This window comes from Dermochelys coriacea, chromosome 2 (genome assembly GCF_009764565.3).
Source record: "Dermochelys coriacea isolate rDerCor1 chromosome 2, rDerCor1.pri.v4, whole genome shotgun sequence".
Lineage (NCBI taxonomy): Eukaryota > Metazoa > Chordata > Testudines > Dermochelyidae > Dermochelys > Dermochelys coriacea.
Window position 1 is genome coordinate 267,473,544 of NC_050069.1, and position 13,855 is coordinate 267,487,398.

General features: G+C 57.4%; 1 protein-coding gene across 3 annotated transcripts in view; it reads left to right on the forward strand.

The window, feature by feature from the left end:
- The window catches only part of LOC119851422 (tumor necrosis factor receptor superfamily member 16-like), a 43,989-nt gene extending 32,464 nt beyond the window's left edge, over nt 1–11,525 (forward strand). For 2 of the 3 annotated variants that reach the window (XR_006279531.1, XR_006279532.1), the window contains 4 exons: nt 1,316–1,532; nt 6,551–6,696; nt 9,866–10,470; nt 10,513–11,525. Coding sequence is in view for 1 of the 3 variants with exons in the window: in XM_038391220.2 (XP_038247148.1) it covers nt 1,316–1,532; nt 6,551–6,696; nt 9,866–10,170 (668 nt within the window). In the remaining 2 variants the exon portion in view is untranslated. Of the gene's footprint in view, nt 1–1,315; nt 1,533–6,550; nt 6,697–9,865 lie in introns of all 3 variants that reach the window. The other variant, XM_038391220.2, reaches the window with a different exon arrangement.
- Nucleotides 11,526–13,855: the final 2,330 nt, after the last annotated feature.

Below are 13,855 nucleotides of genomic sequence, written 5' to 3' on the forward strand. Positions count from 1 at the left end.
TATTGAGTTGCTAGTGCTGCCCATCAACCCCTGTATGGCCTTTGGCAAATCACTTAATCGCTCCCTGCCTCAGTTTCCCACCTGCAAAATGGGGAGAATGACTCTGCTTTGTCTGTTTCGATTGCCCTCTCATCCTCATGTTGGCAGTGTTGCGGTAGCCATGTCGGTCCCAGGATCTTAGCGAGACGAGGTGGGAGAAGTAATCTTGTTCATTGGCCCAACTCCCGTTGGTGAAAGAGACAAGCTTTCGAGCAACACTGAGCTCTTCCTAGTCCAGGGCATGACCCCGTATGCCAAGGGTCCCACCTTGGGGCATTACATCCTGCATAAATTGTCCCTGCAGCGTCAATGGATTCTTCCTCACGCTGTCCTGAACTGCTGTGTAGTGCAGGACTGTGTGCTGGTCTACCCCAGGGCCAGCTGCATTTCACTGGTGGGTGAAGTGATTCCTGTACTGGAGAGGGTCCACTTGTCCTTACACCCCAGTGTTACATGAGCATAACTCCACTGGCTGAGTTCGCAGTTGCTCCTGATTTACACCAGTATAAGTGAGAAGAGAGTCGGACCCTTTGTCTGAACAGCACTTCAGCATCCCTTGGAATGAAAATCACTCTAAACATGTCACTTTTCTTCCCTGTAGTAACCCACCACTTCTGTACAGCTCATGGAAGTGGCCTGGACAGTCCACCACAAGAATGATCTTTAGCCATCCGCTTCCCGTATGACGTGCTAGTTCTTTGCAAACATTTATTAACCCACAAAACCCACTTGGGAGGCAGATATTATCCCAGGGCTCCTGTAACCTTAACCTCCTTAACCTCTGCCCCTCTCTCCCCAGCAAAAAGTTTTGACGAAAAACATTTTTGTCAAAAATTCCTGTTGAAAATTTTTGAGTTTTTGTCAAACCCCCTCCCCTCCCCGAATGTGTTGGTTTCTGACAACCCCCAAAATTAAACCATGTTCAGTTTAAACCCCTCAAAAGTTGGCTTTTGGTTGCTGAAAATTGAAAAAAAATCCATTTTGAGGCAAACTCGAAGCTCTTTAATGAAAATGGAACTTTTGCCTGAAAAATATATTTCTGTTGTGCTAAAAAAAAGCTATTTTCTGCTCAAAAAAAAGTGTTGATGGAAAATTTTCCACCAGAGGGGAGAAAATTGAGGTACAACAGGGAACAGCCACCGCTGCTGATTTGGGAGAGGGCCCAGTGTCTCACACGAGGCCCCCCAAATGTAGGTGCCTGGGGAGTAAGGGGTAAGCATGGGTCTTTCTCTGTCTCTTTTAAGCATCTCATGTTGTTGGCTGTGTTTGCTTGCAGACAGAGAGCTGCAGATCCTGAAGCGCACGGAGGGGGACCCCCGCAAGGATCACCCCAAGAAGCCCCCGCTGTCTGAGTCAGAGGGCAGCGCCTCCCCCAACAACTCCTCCGAGTTCCTCCCGCCGTTGCCAGACAACAGCAAGAACATCATCCCCGTCTACTGCTCTATCCTGGCCGCGGTGGTGGTGGGGCTCCTGGCCTATGTGGCTTTCAAATGGTATGTGTGGCCTGGCTCACTGGGCTGCTTCAGCTCTGGGGAGGGGGTGCCGGGAGAATCACTGCAAGGGGGTCACTGGTGCCACTCAGCATAGGCCGGCTCCCATGCAGGGCACAAGCCAGCAAAGCAAGTGCTCTCCACAGCCACGCTGACTAGGCTGCTCTCCTGGGCTAGCTGACCCCCCTTCTGGCCTGGCTGTTCCCCCTCCTGGGGGGACCCCTCACATCTTACGCTGTTGGTGCCTAGCAAAGCCCTTTGGGTCCTGCTGGATATAGGCCCAACCCAGGACACCGCTCCAAACCCTGAGCTCTGGGTATGTTCCCGTTGGTCCCTAATGCTGTAATGGGCTGGAATCAGAACATCACACCCCCTGAAACTGGGGAAGTTCAGCTTTGGATCCAAAGTCCAGGGCTTAGGCCTGTTTCTGTGAGCGCTGGGATCGTTCCCACTTTGCCCATCCCTCATGGTATGGACATTCATCTCCTCCTGCGTTTTGCATCCAAGTGCTCCCCTCACTGATGCAGTATGCCTCCCACTCACTCGCAGGAGGCAGAGAAGTATCATTATCCCCATGTCACAGATGGGGAAACCGAGGCACAGAGAGTTGAAGTGACTAGTCCCAGGTCACACAGCAAGTCAGTGGCACAGCCAAAAAGAGAACTCAGGAGTCCTGACTCCCAGACCTGTGAACTAACCACTTGATCATGCATCCCCTTCACACCTGAGCTCCCTGGGCTCTGATAAAATTTCATACACTGTATGAAAGCAATAGGAGGGACATCCAGCCAAGGGGCAGGACTTGTCTTATGGCAGGAAGAAGGAGAAAGATTATTGTCTAGGGGCTCAGCACAGGACTGGGAGCTGGAAACTCCTGGATTTCTAACCCAGGCTCTGACACTGACTGCCTCTGTGACCTTGGGTGTGTCCCTTAGCCCTTCTCTGCCTTGCTTTCCCTGGCTGGGATCTGGAGGTACCTCCTACCGTGCAGGGGCAGGCAGGGCAGAGTGATGAACTAGGGGGTGTTTGTAAAGCACTTTGAAGACGGAAGGCACAAAGTATTAGGAGGATTTGGCTGGTCTCAGTTGGCCAAGTGGATCCTGGGTGCATCTCCATTGAGGCCGCTGGGCCAAGTCCATTGCAGGGTGCAGCGCAGCCAGGGATGACTCGGTCACAGCCCATTCTAGAGGGAGGGATTTGCCCTCCGGTCCCTGTGTCCCGCCCGCCGTGCACAGGTGTTCAGCCAGGGAGCCAGATGGGCGGAGCGTCGTTATTCCCTTCGGGGCAGGGCCGGCCCACAGAAGGGGCCATGTCCCCTACTGCATCGGGCGCACTGCTGGGGCCCAGCGGCTGAATAGGATTAAACCTTATTTGGGGTGCCAGATTAGATCTGTCTCTCCCTCTGTATCTGGTCTCTGCTGGGGAGACCGGAGGAGTACGCGGTAGATTAATGGGAACCCTGCTGAAAGGATTTCAAACCGCTGGCTGTTCTATTGGGAAGTGCAAAGCCAACCCCTGCCCGGCTCTCTTTGTGCCTGTGTTTGGGGATTTATTTCGTTCCTTGGTGCTTGAGCCGCTCTGCTCCCCTTCCTGCTTGTTTACATTCTTTCTATTCCACTCACATTGAGAGACTCCAGAGCCGAGTGGGTCCCACCTCCACCCATATAGATCATAGACCCCATCCCGCTCCTGCCATATAGATCATAGACCCTGTCTCTCCTCCTGCCATGTAGATCATAGATCCCCCATCCCTCTTCCTGCCATATAGATCACAAACCCCATCCTGCCTCCTGCCATATAGATCATAAACCCCATTCCTCCTCCTACCATGTAGTTTATAGACCCCATCCTGCCATATAGATCATAGATCCCCCTTCCCATCTCCTGCCATATAGATCATAGACTTCATCCCTCCTCCTGCCATATAGATCATAGATCCCCCATCCCGCCTCCTGCCATATAGATCACAGACCCCGTCCCGCCTCCTGCCATATAGATCATAGATCCCCCGTCCCGCCTCCTGCCATATAGATCATAGATCCCCCCCGACCCTCGCTTACCCTGGCTTCCTTTCCCCAAGCTTCCCTCTGCATGGTGAATCAGAAAGCATTCACTCGACCGATCCCTTCCCCCCAGCATGTGAGGAGCACCCCTGAGCCTGAGCTTCACCTCAGTCCCTGGAAAACTCATGGAGCAGGTCCTCAAGGAATCAATTCTGAAGCACTTAGAGGAGAGGAAAGTGATCAGGAACAGTCAGCATGGATTCCCCAAGGGCAAGTCATGCCTGACTAATCTAATTGCCGTCTATGACGAGATAACTGGCTCTGTGGATGAGGGGAAGCAGTGGATGTGTTGTTCCTTGACTTTAGCAAAGCTTTTGACACGGTCTCCCACAGTATTCTTGCCAGCAAGTTAAAGAAGTATGGGCTGGATGAATGGACTATAAGTTGAATGGAGTAGAAAATTCGCTAGATTGTCGGGCTCAATGGGTAGCGATCAATGGCTCCATGTCTAGTTGGCAGCCAGTATCAAGTGGAGTGCCCCAAGGGTCGGTCCTCGGGCCGGTTTTGTTCAATATCTTCATAAATGATCTGGAGGATGGTGTGGATTACACCCTCAGCAAGTTTGCAGATGACACTAAACTGGGAAGAGAGGTAGATACACTGGAGGGTAGGGGTAGGATACAGAGGGCCCTAGACAAATTAGAGGATTGGGCCAAAAGAAATCTGATGAGGGTCAACAAGGACAAGTGCAGAGTCCTGCACTTAGGATGGAAGAATCCCAGGCACCGCTACAGACTAGGGACTGAATGCTTAGGCAGCAGTTCTGCAGAAAAGGACCTAGGGGTTACAGTGGATGAGAAGCTGGATATGAGTCAACAGTGAGCCCTTGTTGCCAAGAAGGCCAATGGCATTTTGGGCTGTATAAGTAGGGGCACTGCCAGCAGATCGAGGGACATGATCATTCCCCTCGATTCGACATTGGTGAGGCCTCATCTGCAGTACTGTGTCCAGTTTTGGGCCCCACACTACAAGAAGGATGTGAAAAAATTGGAAAGAGTCCAGCGGAGGGCAACAAAAATGATTAGGGGACTGGAACACATGACTTATGAGGAGAGGCTGAGGGAACTGGGATTGTTAGTCTGCGGAAGAGAAGAATGAGGGGGGATTTGATAGCTGCTTTCAACTACCTGAAAGGGGGTTCCAAAGAGGATGGATCTAGACTGTTCTCAGTGGTAGCAGATGACAGAACAAGGAGTAATGGTCTCAAGTTGCAGTGGGGGCGGTTTTAGGTTGGATATTAGGAAAAACTTTTTCACTAGGAGGGTGGTGAAGCACTGGAATGCATTACCTAGGAAGGTGGTGGAATCTCCTTCCTTAGAAGTTTTTAAGGTCAGGCTTGACAAAGCCCTGGCTGGGATGATTTAGTTGTGGATTGGTCCTGCTTTGAGCAGGGAGTTGGACTAGATGACCTCCTGAGGTCCCTTCCAACCCTGATATTCTATGATTCTATGAGTACAGACCCGCAGCTCCTTCTGTGAGCGCTGGGGCCGGTGGCGATTTGCACTGCTTGTATTCGCTGGTGTTTGGGATGTAGCAGATCCGAGTCCAATTCCTGGCTCTGCTCCAGGCTCTGGGTGACCTTGGGCAAGTCACTTGAGCACCGAGGGCTACGTTCTGATGCCGGACTCAGCCGGAGCAGTATATATGTAGGCCCCCCCAGGCCTGGGCCAGGACCCCATTGTGCAAGGTGCTGTACAAACGCAGACCCAACACACGGTCCCTGCCCCAAACAGCGTTCTACGAGGCCTCTTCTACCTAGATATATTCCCCCCTTGCTGCCCACTGCCATGCACCCCCTGTTCTCCTCTCTGTTTAGCAGGTGCCTGGTCACTGGGGGCCAGTCCTGGGAGCTGCTGAATGTCTCACCTCCTGCTAGCACCAACAGGGAGGGCGGGGTGGGGAGCACCTCCCAGGATTGGGCCCTGGCTGCCTATGTCTGTCAGTAGCACAGCTGTGTCCGGTTCCAGCCGAGCGTAGGGCTGATTCGATTCTGAGCTCTATGGGGTGCGGAGCGTCTTTTGGTCCTGCATGTACAGCACCTGGCGCAGTGGGGCCCAGAGCCCGGCTGCCAGCCTTAGGCGCTACCAAGAGGGCGGTACAAACATAGTAAGAGACAGCCCCGCCCAGAGGGCCTAAACACACACAGGCTGGGGGAGGGGAAACAGGCACAGAGCGAGTGGAGTGACTCGTCTGAGGTCACACAGCAGAGCCAGGGATAGAACCCAGGCGTCCTGAGTCCCAGGACCGCACCCTGTGCTGCCTCCTTGTGCCCTATGAGACCTTTCACCAGTGCTCTCCCTGTTGCACTAGACATATGCTCCCGTGCACAGACCGGCACTAAAGGACTAGCACTAGCCACGGGCATTTGCCCCAGCTCTCTGGCTGGGGCCGGGGGGGGTGCAAGGTACATCAAGCTGTTTCCAAACTGGGCTTCTCCGTGCATGGACTGGGAGGATGTGGGGGAGGGCGGCATTAGAGAAAGGGATGGAGTGAGAGAGGCAGAGGGAAGCCGGAGAGGGAGGGTGAAAGAAGTGGAGGCTGGCTAGGGGCAGCGAGACATAGATGGCAGGAGGACCCCCTTCCTCCGCCCCGGTCAGCCTGACGTTGCTCCAGCAGCCAGCCCCGGCTGAGCCATCTGTGCCAGGGGTCTGCAGGGGACCGGGTGGGGGGAATTATCCTGGAGTTTGGGAGCCTGCAGAGAAAGAGCGCAGCTGAGCCCGAAAGCCCTTCCCTGCCGAGGCTGCGTGCGCAGGACTGGGCCGGCTCAAACCCCGCGGTCGGGGGCGAGCCGGGTGGTTCAACGGGGTCCGTCAAGTGTGGGCACTCAGCTGAGAGGAGGCTAAACTCTGGGGGTGTGAAGGGGGCATATTAACTCCCCAGGTGTGCACACAAGGATCCCCCCCTCCCACTGCTAGCACGTTACTGAGCCCAGCCGCTCTCCCCCTTCCCCCGCTGCAGCTGGAACACCTGCAAGCAGAAGAAACAGCTGGCCAAAGCCAGGGCTGGGGAGCTGGGGGCCTCCCCCGAGGGCGAGAAGCTGCACAGCGACAGCGGTGTCTTCCTCGACACACACAGCCTGCAGGAGCACCACCCGCTCAACAAGGGTAAGGGCATCTCAGCCGCTGCCTCAGCAGGGCCACACACCCCACCCCAACCCAGGGAGGGTGCCTCTTCCACGCACAGGAGTTCTTGGTAGCATCCAGTCCCTTGGGGCGAGGGGCCTTGGTGGTTTCGGGGTCCCCCCAAGGCGTGTGAGCACTGGCGGTTTCTTTGTCCCCCAGGGATATGGTTATTGGTGGTTTCTATGCTCCCCCAGGGATGTGGGCATTGGTGGTTTCTGTGTCCCCCAGGGAGTATGATGGACCTGTTTCCAGGTCCCCCCCTCCCGCCCAGGGCCTTAGCAATTTCTGGGTCCCCCACAGTTGAAAATATCCCCTGGGGACCAAACAGAGGCAGCATTTGATCTACAGTCCACCCATGAGGAATCCCAAAGGAGGCTGGGACCATGCCATTGCAGATGGGGCAGCTGCTGTGGCAAAGTGGGCTGCCTGATAGACACCCTTATGGGCCCCGAGGGTCCCCTCCCATAGGTGCCGACTCTGTGGCTGCTCCAGGGCTGGAGCACCCACGGGGGAAGTTTGGTGGGTGCTCTGCACCCACCGGCAGCTCCCCGCCCCACCCCCCCACCCCAGCTCACCTCTGCCTCCGCTCTGCTCCACCTCCTCTGCTGAGCGCACCACTGGGTCCTACTTCTCCCCCCTCCCTCCCAGCACTTGCGCCGTGAAACAGCTGTTTCGCGTGGAAAGCCTGCGAGGGAGGGGGGAGGAGGAGGAACGCAGCGTGCTTGGGGGAGGAGGCGGGGCCGGGGCGGGGATTTGCGGAGGGATGCAATAGTGGCAGGGAGGGGCGAAGCTGGGGCAAGGCAGGGGTGGGGCACGAGCACCCACTGGCGTCGACAAAAGTTGGCACCTGTGTCTCCTCCCACTGTATATCCTTAGTCTGGGGCCACCGTCTCTTCAGGTGAGGAGGACAAAGTAGGGACTGGCTGGTGCCGCTGCATAAATCAGCCAGAGAGGGCGCTGTGGGATGAATACAGGGACCCAGACCAGGAATGGAACCAGGCCGGGCACTTATTTGGGTAGATAATGGGTTCGAGTGGCTCTTTTTGGAGCCCCCCAGGGGCTAAAGATTCAGCCTCTCTGGCTTTCTCACCCTGGGGGGCCTGCTCCAGCCAACCTGCCACAGCAAGAGGTACTCAGTGCTCTGAAATGTGGCAGGATCGGGTCCTAGCTCCTTAAAGGGAAGCCATACCTATTACGGTTAGTTACGTTAAGCGCCAGTGTGGGCACAAGAACAAATGGCTAGAAACTGGCCATCAACAGAAAGCAGCTCACCTGAGAAATGTTTCCTGCTTCCCCCAAATTGTGGGATCCCTCCCCATCCTAAATGACCTCTGAAGGAGGCGTAGGCGGGGGCGATATCAAGCGATATCAAGTCAAGCCTGGACCAATGACAAGTTTAAGGGCTGTCATCTTGCATCTCTCGAGAGCTAGAAATGGAAGCTTTCCCCCATTGGAAAGGGTCAGTGTCCACTTTCCCATTAGAACGCCCAGCGCTTGCGGCTAGCCCCGGAAGTCTCTAAGCAATTAAACCTTAAATGCCTGCCTGTGTGTGTTGGGTCATTTTAATACGTTTCCCGCTGCCCTCCACACGGTTGGACCCAGTGGCCTAAGGTTGCCAACCCTCCTGGATTGGCCAGGAGTCTACCAGAATCGGCCTCCATATCTCCCGGTGGCTATTGAAGGCAATCTGGGAGATTTTAATAGGCTGTTAAAAGTCCGGTCAGTGGTGCTGCGGGGCTAAGGCAGGCTCCCTACCTGCCCTGGTTCCGCGTGGCTCCCAGAAGTGGATGGCATGGCCGGCTCCTAGGTGCAGGGGCAGTCAGGGGATATCCACGCACTGCCCCTGCCCCAGGCGCTGACTCCACAGCTCCCATTGGCAGGGAATGTGACCAGTGGGAGCTGTGGAGGTGGTGACTGCAGGCAGGGGCAGCGCGCAGAGACACCTGGCTGCCCCTGAGCCTAGGAGCTGAACATGCCGGTCATTAGGAGCCACCTGAGGTAAGCGCTGGCTAGCCAGAGCCCACGCCCCTCCCCCTCTCCCACATCCCAACCCCCTGCCCCAGCCCTGAGCCCCATCCCACACCCAAACTCCCTCCTGGAGCCCACACCCTGAACCCCCTCCTCCACCCCAACTCCCAGCCTGGAGCCCCCTCCTGCACTTGCAAACCCCTCGGCCCCAGCCTGGAGCCCCCTCCTGCACTCAAAACCCCTCATCCCCGGCCCCACCCCAGAGTCTGCACCCCCAGCTGGAGCCCTTGCCCCCTCCCTCACCCCAACTTCCTGCCTCAGCCCAGTGAAAGAGAGCGCTGGAGGGAGCGGGGGATGGAGTGAGCAGGGGTGGGGTCTCAAGGAAGGGGCAGGTCAAGGGTGTTCGGGTTTGTATGATTAGAAAGTTGGCAACCCTACAGTGGCCATATGTGCTTTTGAAAACCCAGCCCCTTGTTTTGGTCCCTAAATGGAGCCCGATCCCGTTGGAGCAAAGGCACCTGAGCTCACAGGCAAAGGGACGCATAAAAAACCCCCTAAAACAGTCCACGTCGCAACGTTGAGCACTTTCCATTCGGTACCAGGAGTATTACAAAGCTGGGAGGATTGTTAAGCAGCCCCCAGAAATGCTGCCCAGCAGCTTGGGCCAGGGAGTGGAGAACACTGTACCCCCTGCCCCCCGAAACTGCAGAGTGATTATTGGCGACACGCACTTGAACTATGCCACCAATTCACTGTGAACGGCCATTCTGTGACCAGCCCTGGCCCAGAGCCAAGGCAGCTGGGCCGGTGTCGCTGTTGCTTCCTAAAGCACTCTGGGAAAGGCGGCTTTAATGCCAAATGTGGGACAGGCTCTGTTTTATGATTCAGCCACGAGACGTGGCCCCCTTTGGCATCCAGGGTGACGACTCAAAGTGGAAGGGGCATGCACTGAATCCCCAGGACCACTTCCTCGAGCACCGGGAGGTCTCGTAGCCAAGCACTGCTCAGCTTAGAGCATCAGACACAACCCCAGGGGCATCGTGTGCTGTGACCTGCCAGGGTGGTGCCTGGAACAGGAGAGCGGTGGCTTCTCTTCAAGCAGCGCTGGTGTAAGGATGCCGGGCTAACGCCGGCCCACTCGCGCGTCCCGGCTCTGACTCTCTCTCTGCCTGTCCCTTCGCAGTGCACAAGGCTGAGCCCCGGCTGTACAGCGCCCTGCCACCCCCCAAGCAGGAGGAGGTGGAGCAGCTGCTGGAGAGCTCCAGCCACGGCAAGGACTGGCGCTGCCTGGCCAGCCAGCTGGGCTACGAGGAAGAGGCCATCGACACCTTCAGCCAGGGCGAAGCCCCCGCCCACACCCTTCTCTCTGACTGGTCTGTCAAGGAGGGGGCCACGCTGGAGGCCCTGTGCGCAGCCCTGGCCAGCATCGAGCGGCCGGACGTGGTGGAGAACTTGACCGGCCCAGCTGAGGCCAGCTCGGTGGTGTAATGGCAGGGGCAAGCCAGCAGGGGAATGCGCCCCCCCCCCAGCGAGAACGGGACTTGCTAGGAATTTTAAATGGCAACAAAAAAGAAAAGGGGGGAGGGAAACAAATTTTGTTAATTATGAGGGAACTTAAAAAAAAAAAAGCAACGAAACAAACAAAAAAGCCATGGAGTAATGGCCTTTGGAGGGACCAGGTGCAGCACCATGATGTGACTGGCACGTGAGCCCACCGTCCCCTACCGGTGGCGATCGGACCTGCGGGTACCACACACTGTCCCCTGTCGGTGGCCATCAGGCCTGTGGGTACCACACGCCGTCCCCTGCCGGCGGCCATTGGGCCTGCAGGTACCACATGCCTTGGCAGCAGGGGAGCTATGCCTTAATACTAGGGCAGCCTCTTTAGCGCCAATGGATGAAACCTGGGATTCTGGGGCCAAAGGCTCTGGATCCTCTCCCCGCTTGACCATGGGCTTGGGAGAGAGCCAGCCCCCGAGGTGAGCGGGTGGGTGATGCCTCACAGCCTGGCAGGGAGAGACGCTGGCGTTGCTGGAGCGGGAGGGGAGTTTGTGGGGATGGGTTCTCTGCCCCTTTGACTCTGTCCCATCTGGGGATCCCGGCTGGCCTGGGGCTACTCCCGCCTTGTCATGTGGTTTCCTTCTATCACGTGGCCATTGTAACCCCTGGGGATTAACCATGGGCTTTCCCCTTCCTTGTGTGCCGTCTGGAAGAGCCCTCAGCCATACGGGGAGCCGGTGGACCCTGACCTGCTAGGGCCAAGCCATTCACCCTCCCCATGCCTAGAGCTTGCTCACAAAGGACGGTTCCCAGAATCCTTTAGGGTGCTGCCCTTGGGGTGGGGCCTCATGGACATTGCCTGTAGCCATTTTAGGGGTTCAGTCCTTTGCCCTTGGGCCCAGTTGCTGGCAGGGATTGGCCCAGTGGCATATGGAGACTTCCAAGTGACCCAGCAACCTCCCTTCAGCCAGAGACCAGAGAGGGAACGGGGGTGGGCGAACCAGCTGGCTGCTCCTTTGACCCTGCGGCCCCCAGACAGCACTGCTGGTGATCCATCTGCCATGGGATTCAGGACCCTGATACTGGGACGTGCTGGCTGAGCCTGGCACTAGGCACAGGCCATTATAGTTAGGTATTTGTCCCAAGGTGCCAACATTGTGCCGTGTCCCCTGCCCCACAGAATGCCTATTGAGGTGGCCGTGCCAGCCTGCCCCCAGTGGGTCATCACCCGCCTGCCTGTGTCCCGAACTGTGCTCTGTGACTGCCCTCTGCTGAGCTGCTTGGCACGTTGCCCTGGGTCCTGGCTGCCCCCTAGCACCAACCGCTGGAGCCTCAGCCCGGCCAGCTGGAGTGGCCGCAAGCGCCATGTGTGCTCGCCGAGCTGGGCCATTTCGTCGCAGCAGACAGAAGGAGCTGATTGCCCCCCTGCCCATGGGGCAGCTAGGGGCAGAGCTCCCATCGCTGATGGAGGCCTACGGTCAGCCCTGGCTCCACAAATGGTTCCCGTACAATAAGACCTTCTCCCTGCCCCTGCACTAGAGGAATGAAAGCAACCCCAACCCCCCCAGTCTGCAACGCTTGGCAAAGTGTTTCCGCGTGAGACCAGCAGTGCTGAACCGCCTCGGGAGAGCGGGCTGCAGAGCTGCACCTCGCCAGTGAATGGAACCAGCCTGCCAGAGCAACCATGGCCCCAAAAGCTCACCAAGTTCCCCAATGGCTGGACTTCCCCAGCCTCAGTTTCCTGGGCTCAGCCCGTGGCCAGAGGCTGGCTGAGTCAGTGTGAGCCTGGCTCCTGCTAGTGACTGTAATAGGCTGCTGGGGCCAGACTGCTGTACCCCAAGAAGTAGCTGCCCCACTGTTAGGTGAAGCAGGTCCTCAGGTCAGTCCCTCGTGAGAGCCCTGCTATGATCCATGCTGGGCGTGCAATGGTCTCTTCTGGTTCGAGGTAACGCCAGACCTTGCCCTGTGGCATTGCTCTGCTATGTACTTTGGAGAATTGGGGCAGGGAGGGTGTGGTCTCGTGGGGAGCCCGTACCACAAGTGATCAGCTGCAGCAGGGCTGGTCTAATGGGACCTTCGGGAAGGGCTAAGTAGCACATGAATGCACATCAGCTTTAACCTGTAAGCTACGGGCTCATCTTCCTTTTCTTCTTCTTCGCTTTACGACGGTTTTTATTGTACTTGACTTCTCTAGCATTATATTGTTTGCCCTCTCATTGTGTATGACTCTGCCGTGTCGGAGGACATGGGTGTAATGCTCACGTGTTACAAACCAATTGCATTAAACGTGCCATCAGTTGAGCTGTGGCCTTTGGGAGGTGGGCTCCTGGGCAGGGGAGTGGGTGAGTAGGTGCAGCCAGCACGCCAAGCCAATGAAACACGAGGCATGACGTCAAGAGCGAGGAGCCCAGTCACCAGCCAGGATCAGACCAGTGGCCCAGCTAGGCCAGCACCAGATGCTTCAGGAAAAGGTGTCTGAAGCCCTGGAAGAGGCAGTTATGGAATAACCTGTCCCCAAGGAACTTTTCCTCCTGACCCTGCATAGGTGCGGTTGTTTTAAGACCTGAAGCTTGAGCATGAAAGCGCCCCCCCTCCCCCTGGGTTAGTCCAACCAGTGACAGGCTCCTCCCATGGGAACGCTTTTGCGCTATGGGATGGCACATGGCCTGGAGGTGTGGCTGAGCCGGTGACCCACATGGCCCTTGCTGAGGAGGTGTTGCTTGTACACACAAACCCAGCATTTAGCTTTTGTAAAGGCTGCCCCTCCCCTCCCCACCTTTCTAGGTGGCAGCTGGCAGGGGGACGAGATGCTCGGGTTTGCTGGCATGGTCCTGGGGTTGCAGGAGCAGACTGGTGCCCTGGCCTGGTTGCACTGGGCTCTAATGGTAACTGCTGCCCATGTGCCAGCACCCCACTGCCCACAGCACCTCCCCCAGGCAGCCAGATGCTGCTGCTTCCCCAGTCCCAGCAGCCGCCTCCATCCCAGCTGTGCAGCATGGAGCCGACTGGGGGCCACTTGTGAGCCTGAATCGGAGCAGCAAGCCCTGGCTGCCCGCGCCCCATCGGCAGCTCCCCCAACACACAGTCCTGCCACATGCCAGCCTCCCTCCTGATGTTGGGAACAGGGCCAGGATGCCGTGGACTTGGGCCCCAAAGACAGCAGCTGGTGGGCCAGGCTCAGCCCCACCACACCCTATTGGGGGCCTCACAGGCTGGCTCACCCATCAGCCCTCAGCACACTGACCACCACCCCCCACCACCACCCAGGAGCTAGGCTTTGGATTTACCTGCGAGATCCCCTTGAGATCGGGCACACAATAAACCACCACCAGGTGGGGCCACGGCAGGGCCTCCCTGGGTGCAGGGCAGGTGTCAGGGGTACCCCACCCCCAGGTTCAGGTGGGCGTCAGGGGCCTCCCCTGGGTGCGGTTGGGCCCAGGGGCCCCTCCCCTGGGTGCAGGTTGCCATCCCTGCTAGGGGTGTCCCTGGGTGCAGGCAGGCATCTGAGCTGAGGGTGCTCCCAGGCCAGCCGTCCCCCGGCACAGGCACTATGCTGATTGAAGCAGACAGGGCTGCTGCCCAGGTCCCCATCCCTCTTTGCCCTTCATCCTGCCTGGCGAGGCTGCCAGTGTTCCCGGGTCCAGCCGCTGCTGCAGGCTGGGCTGACACAGCA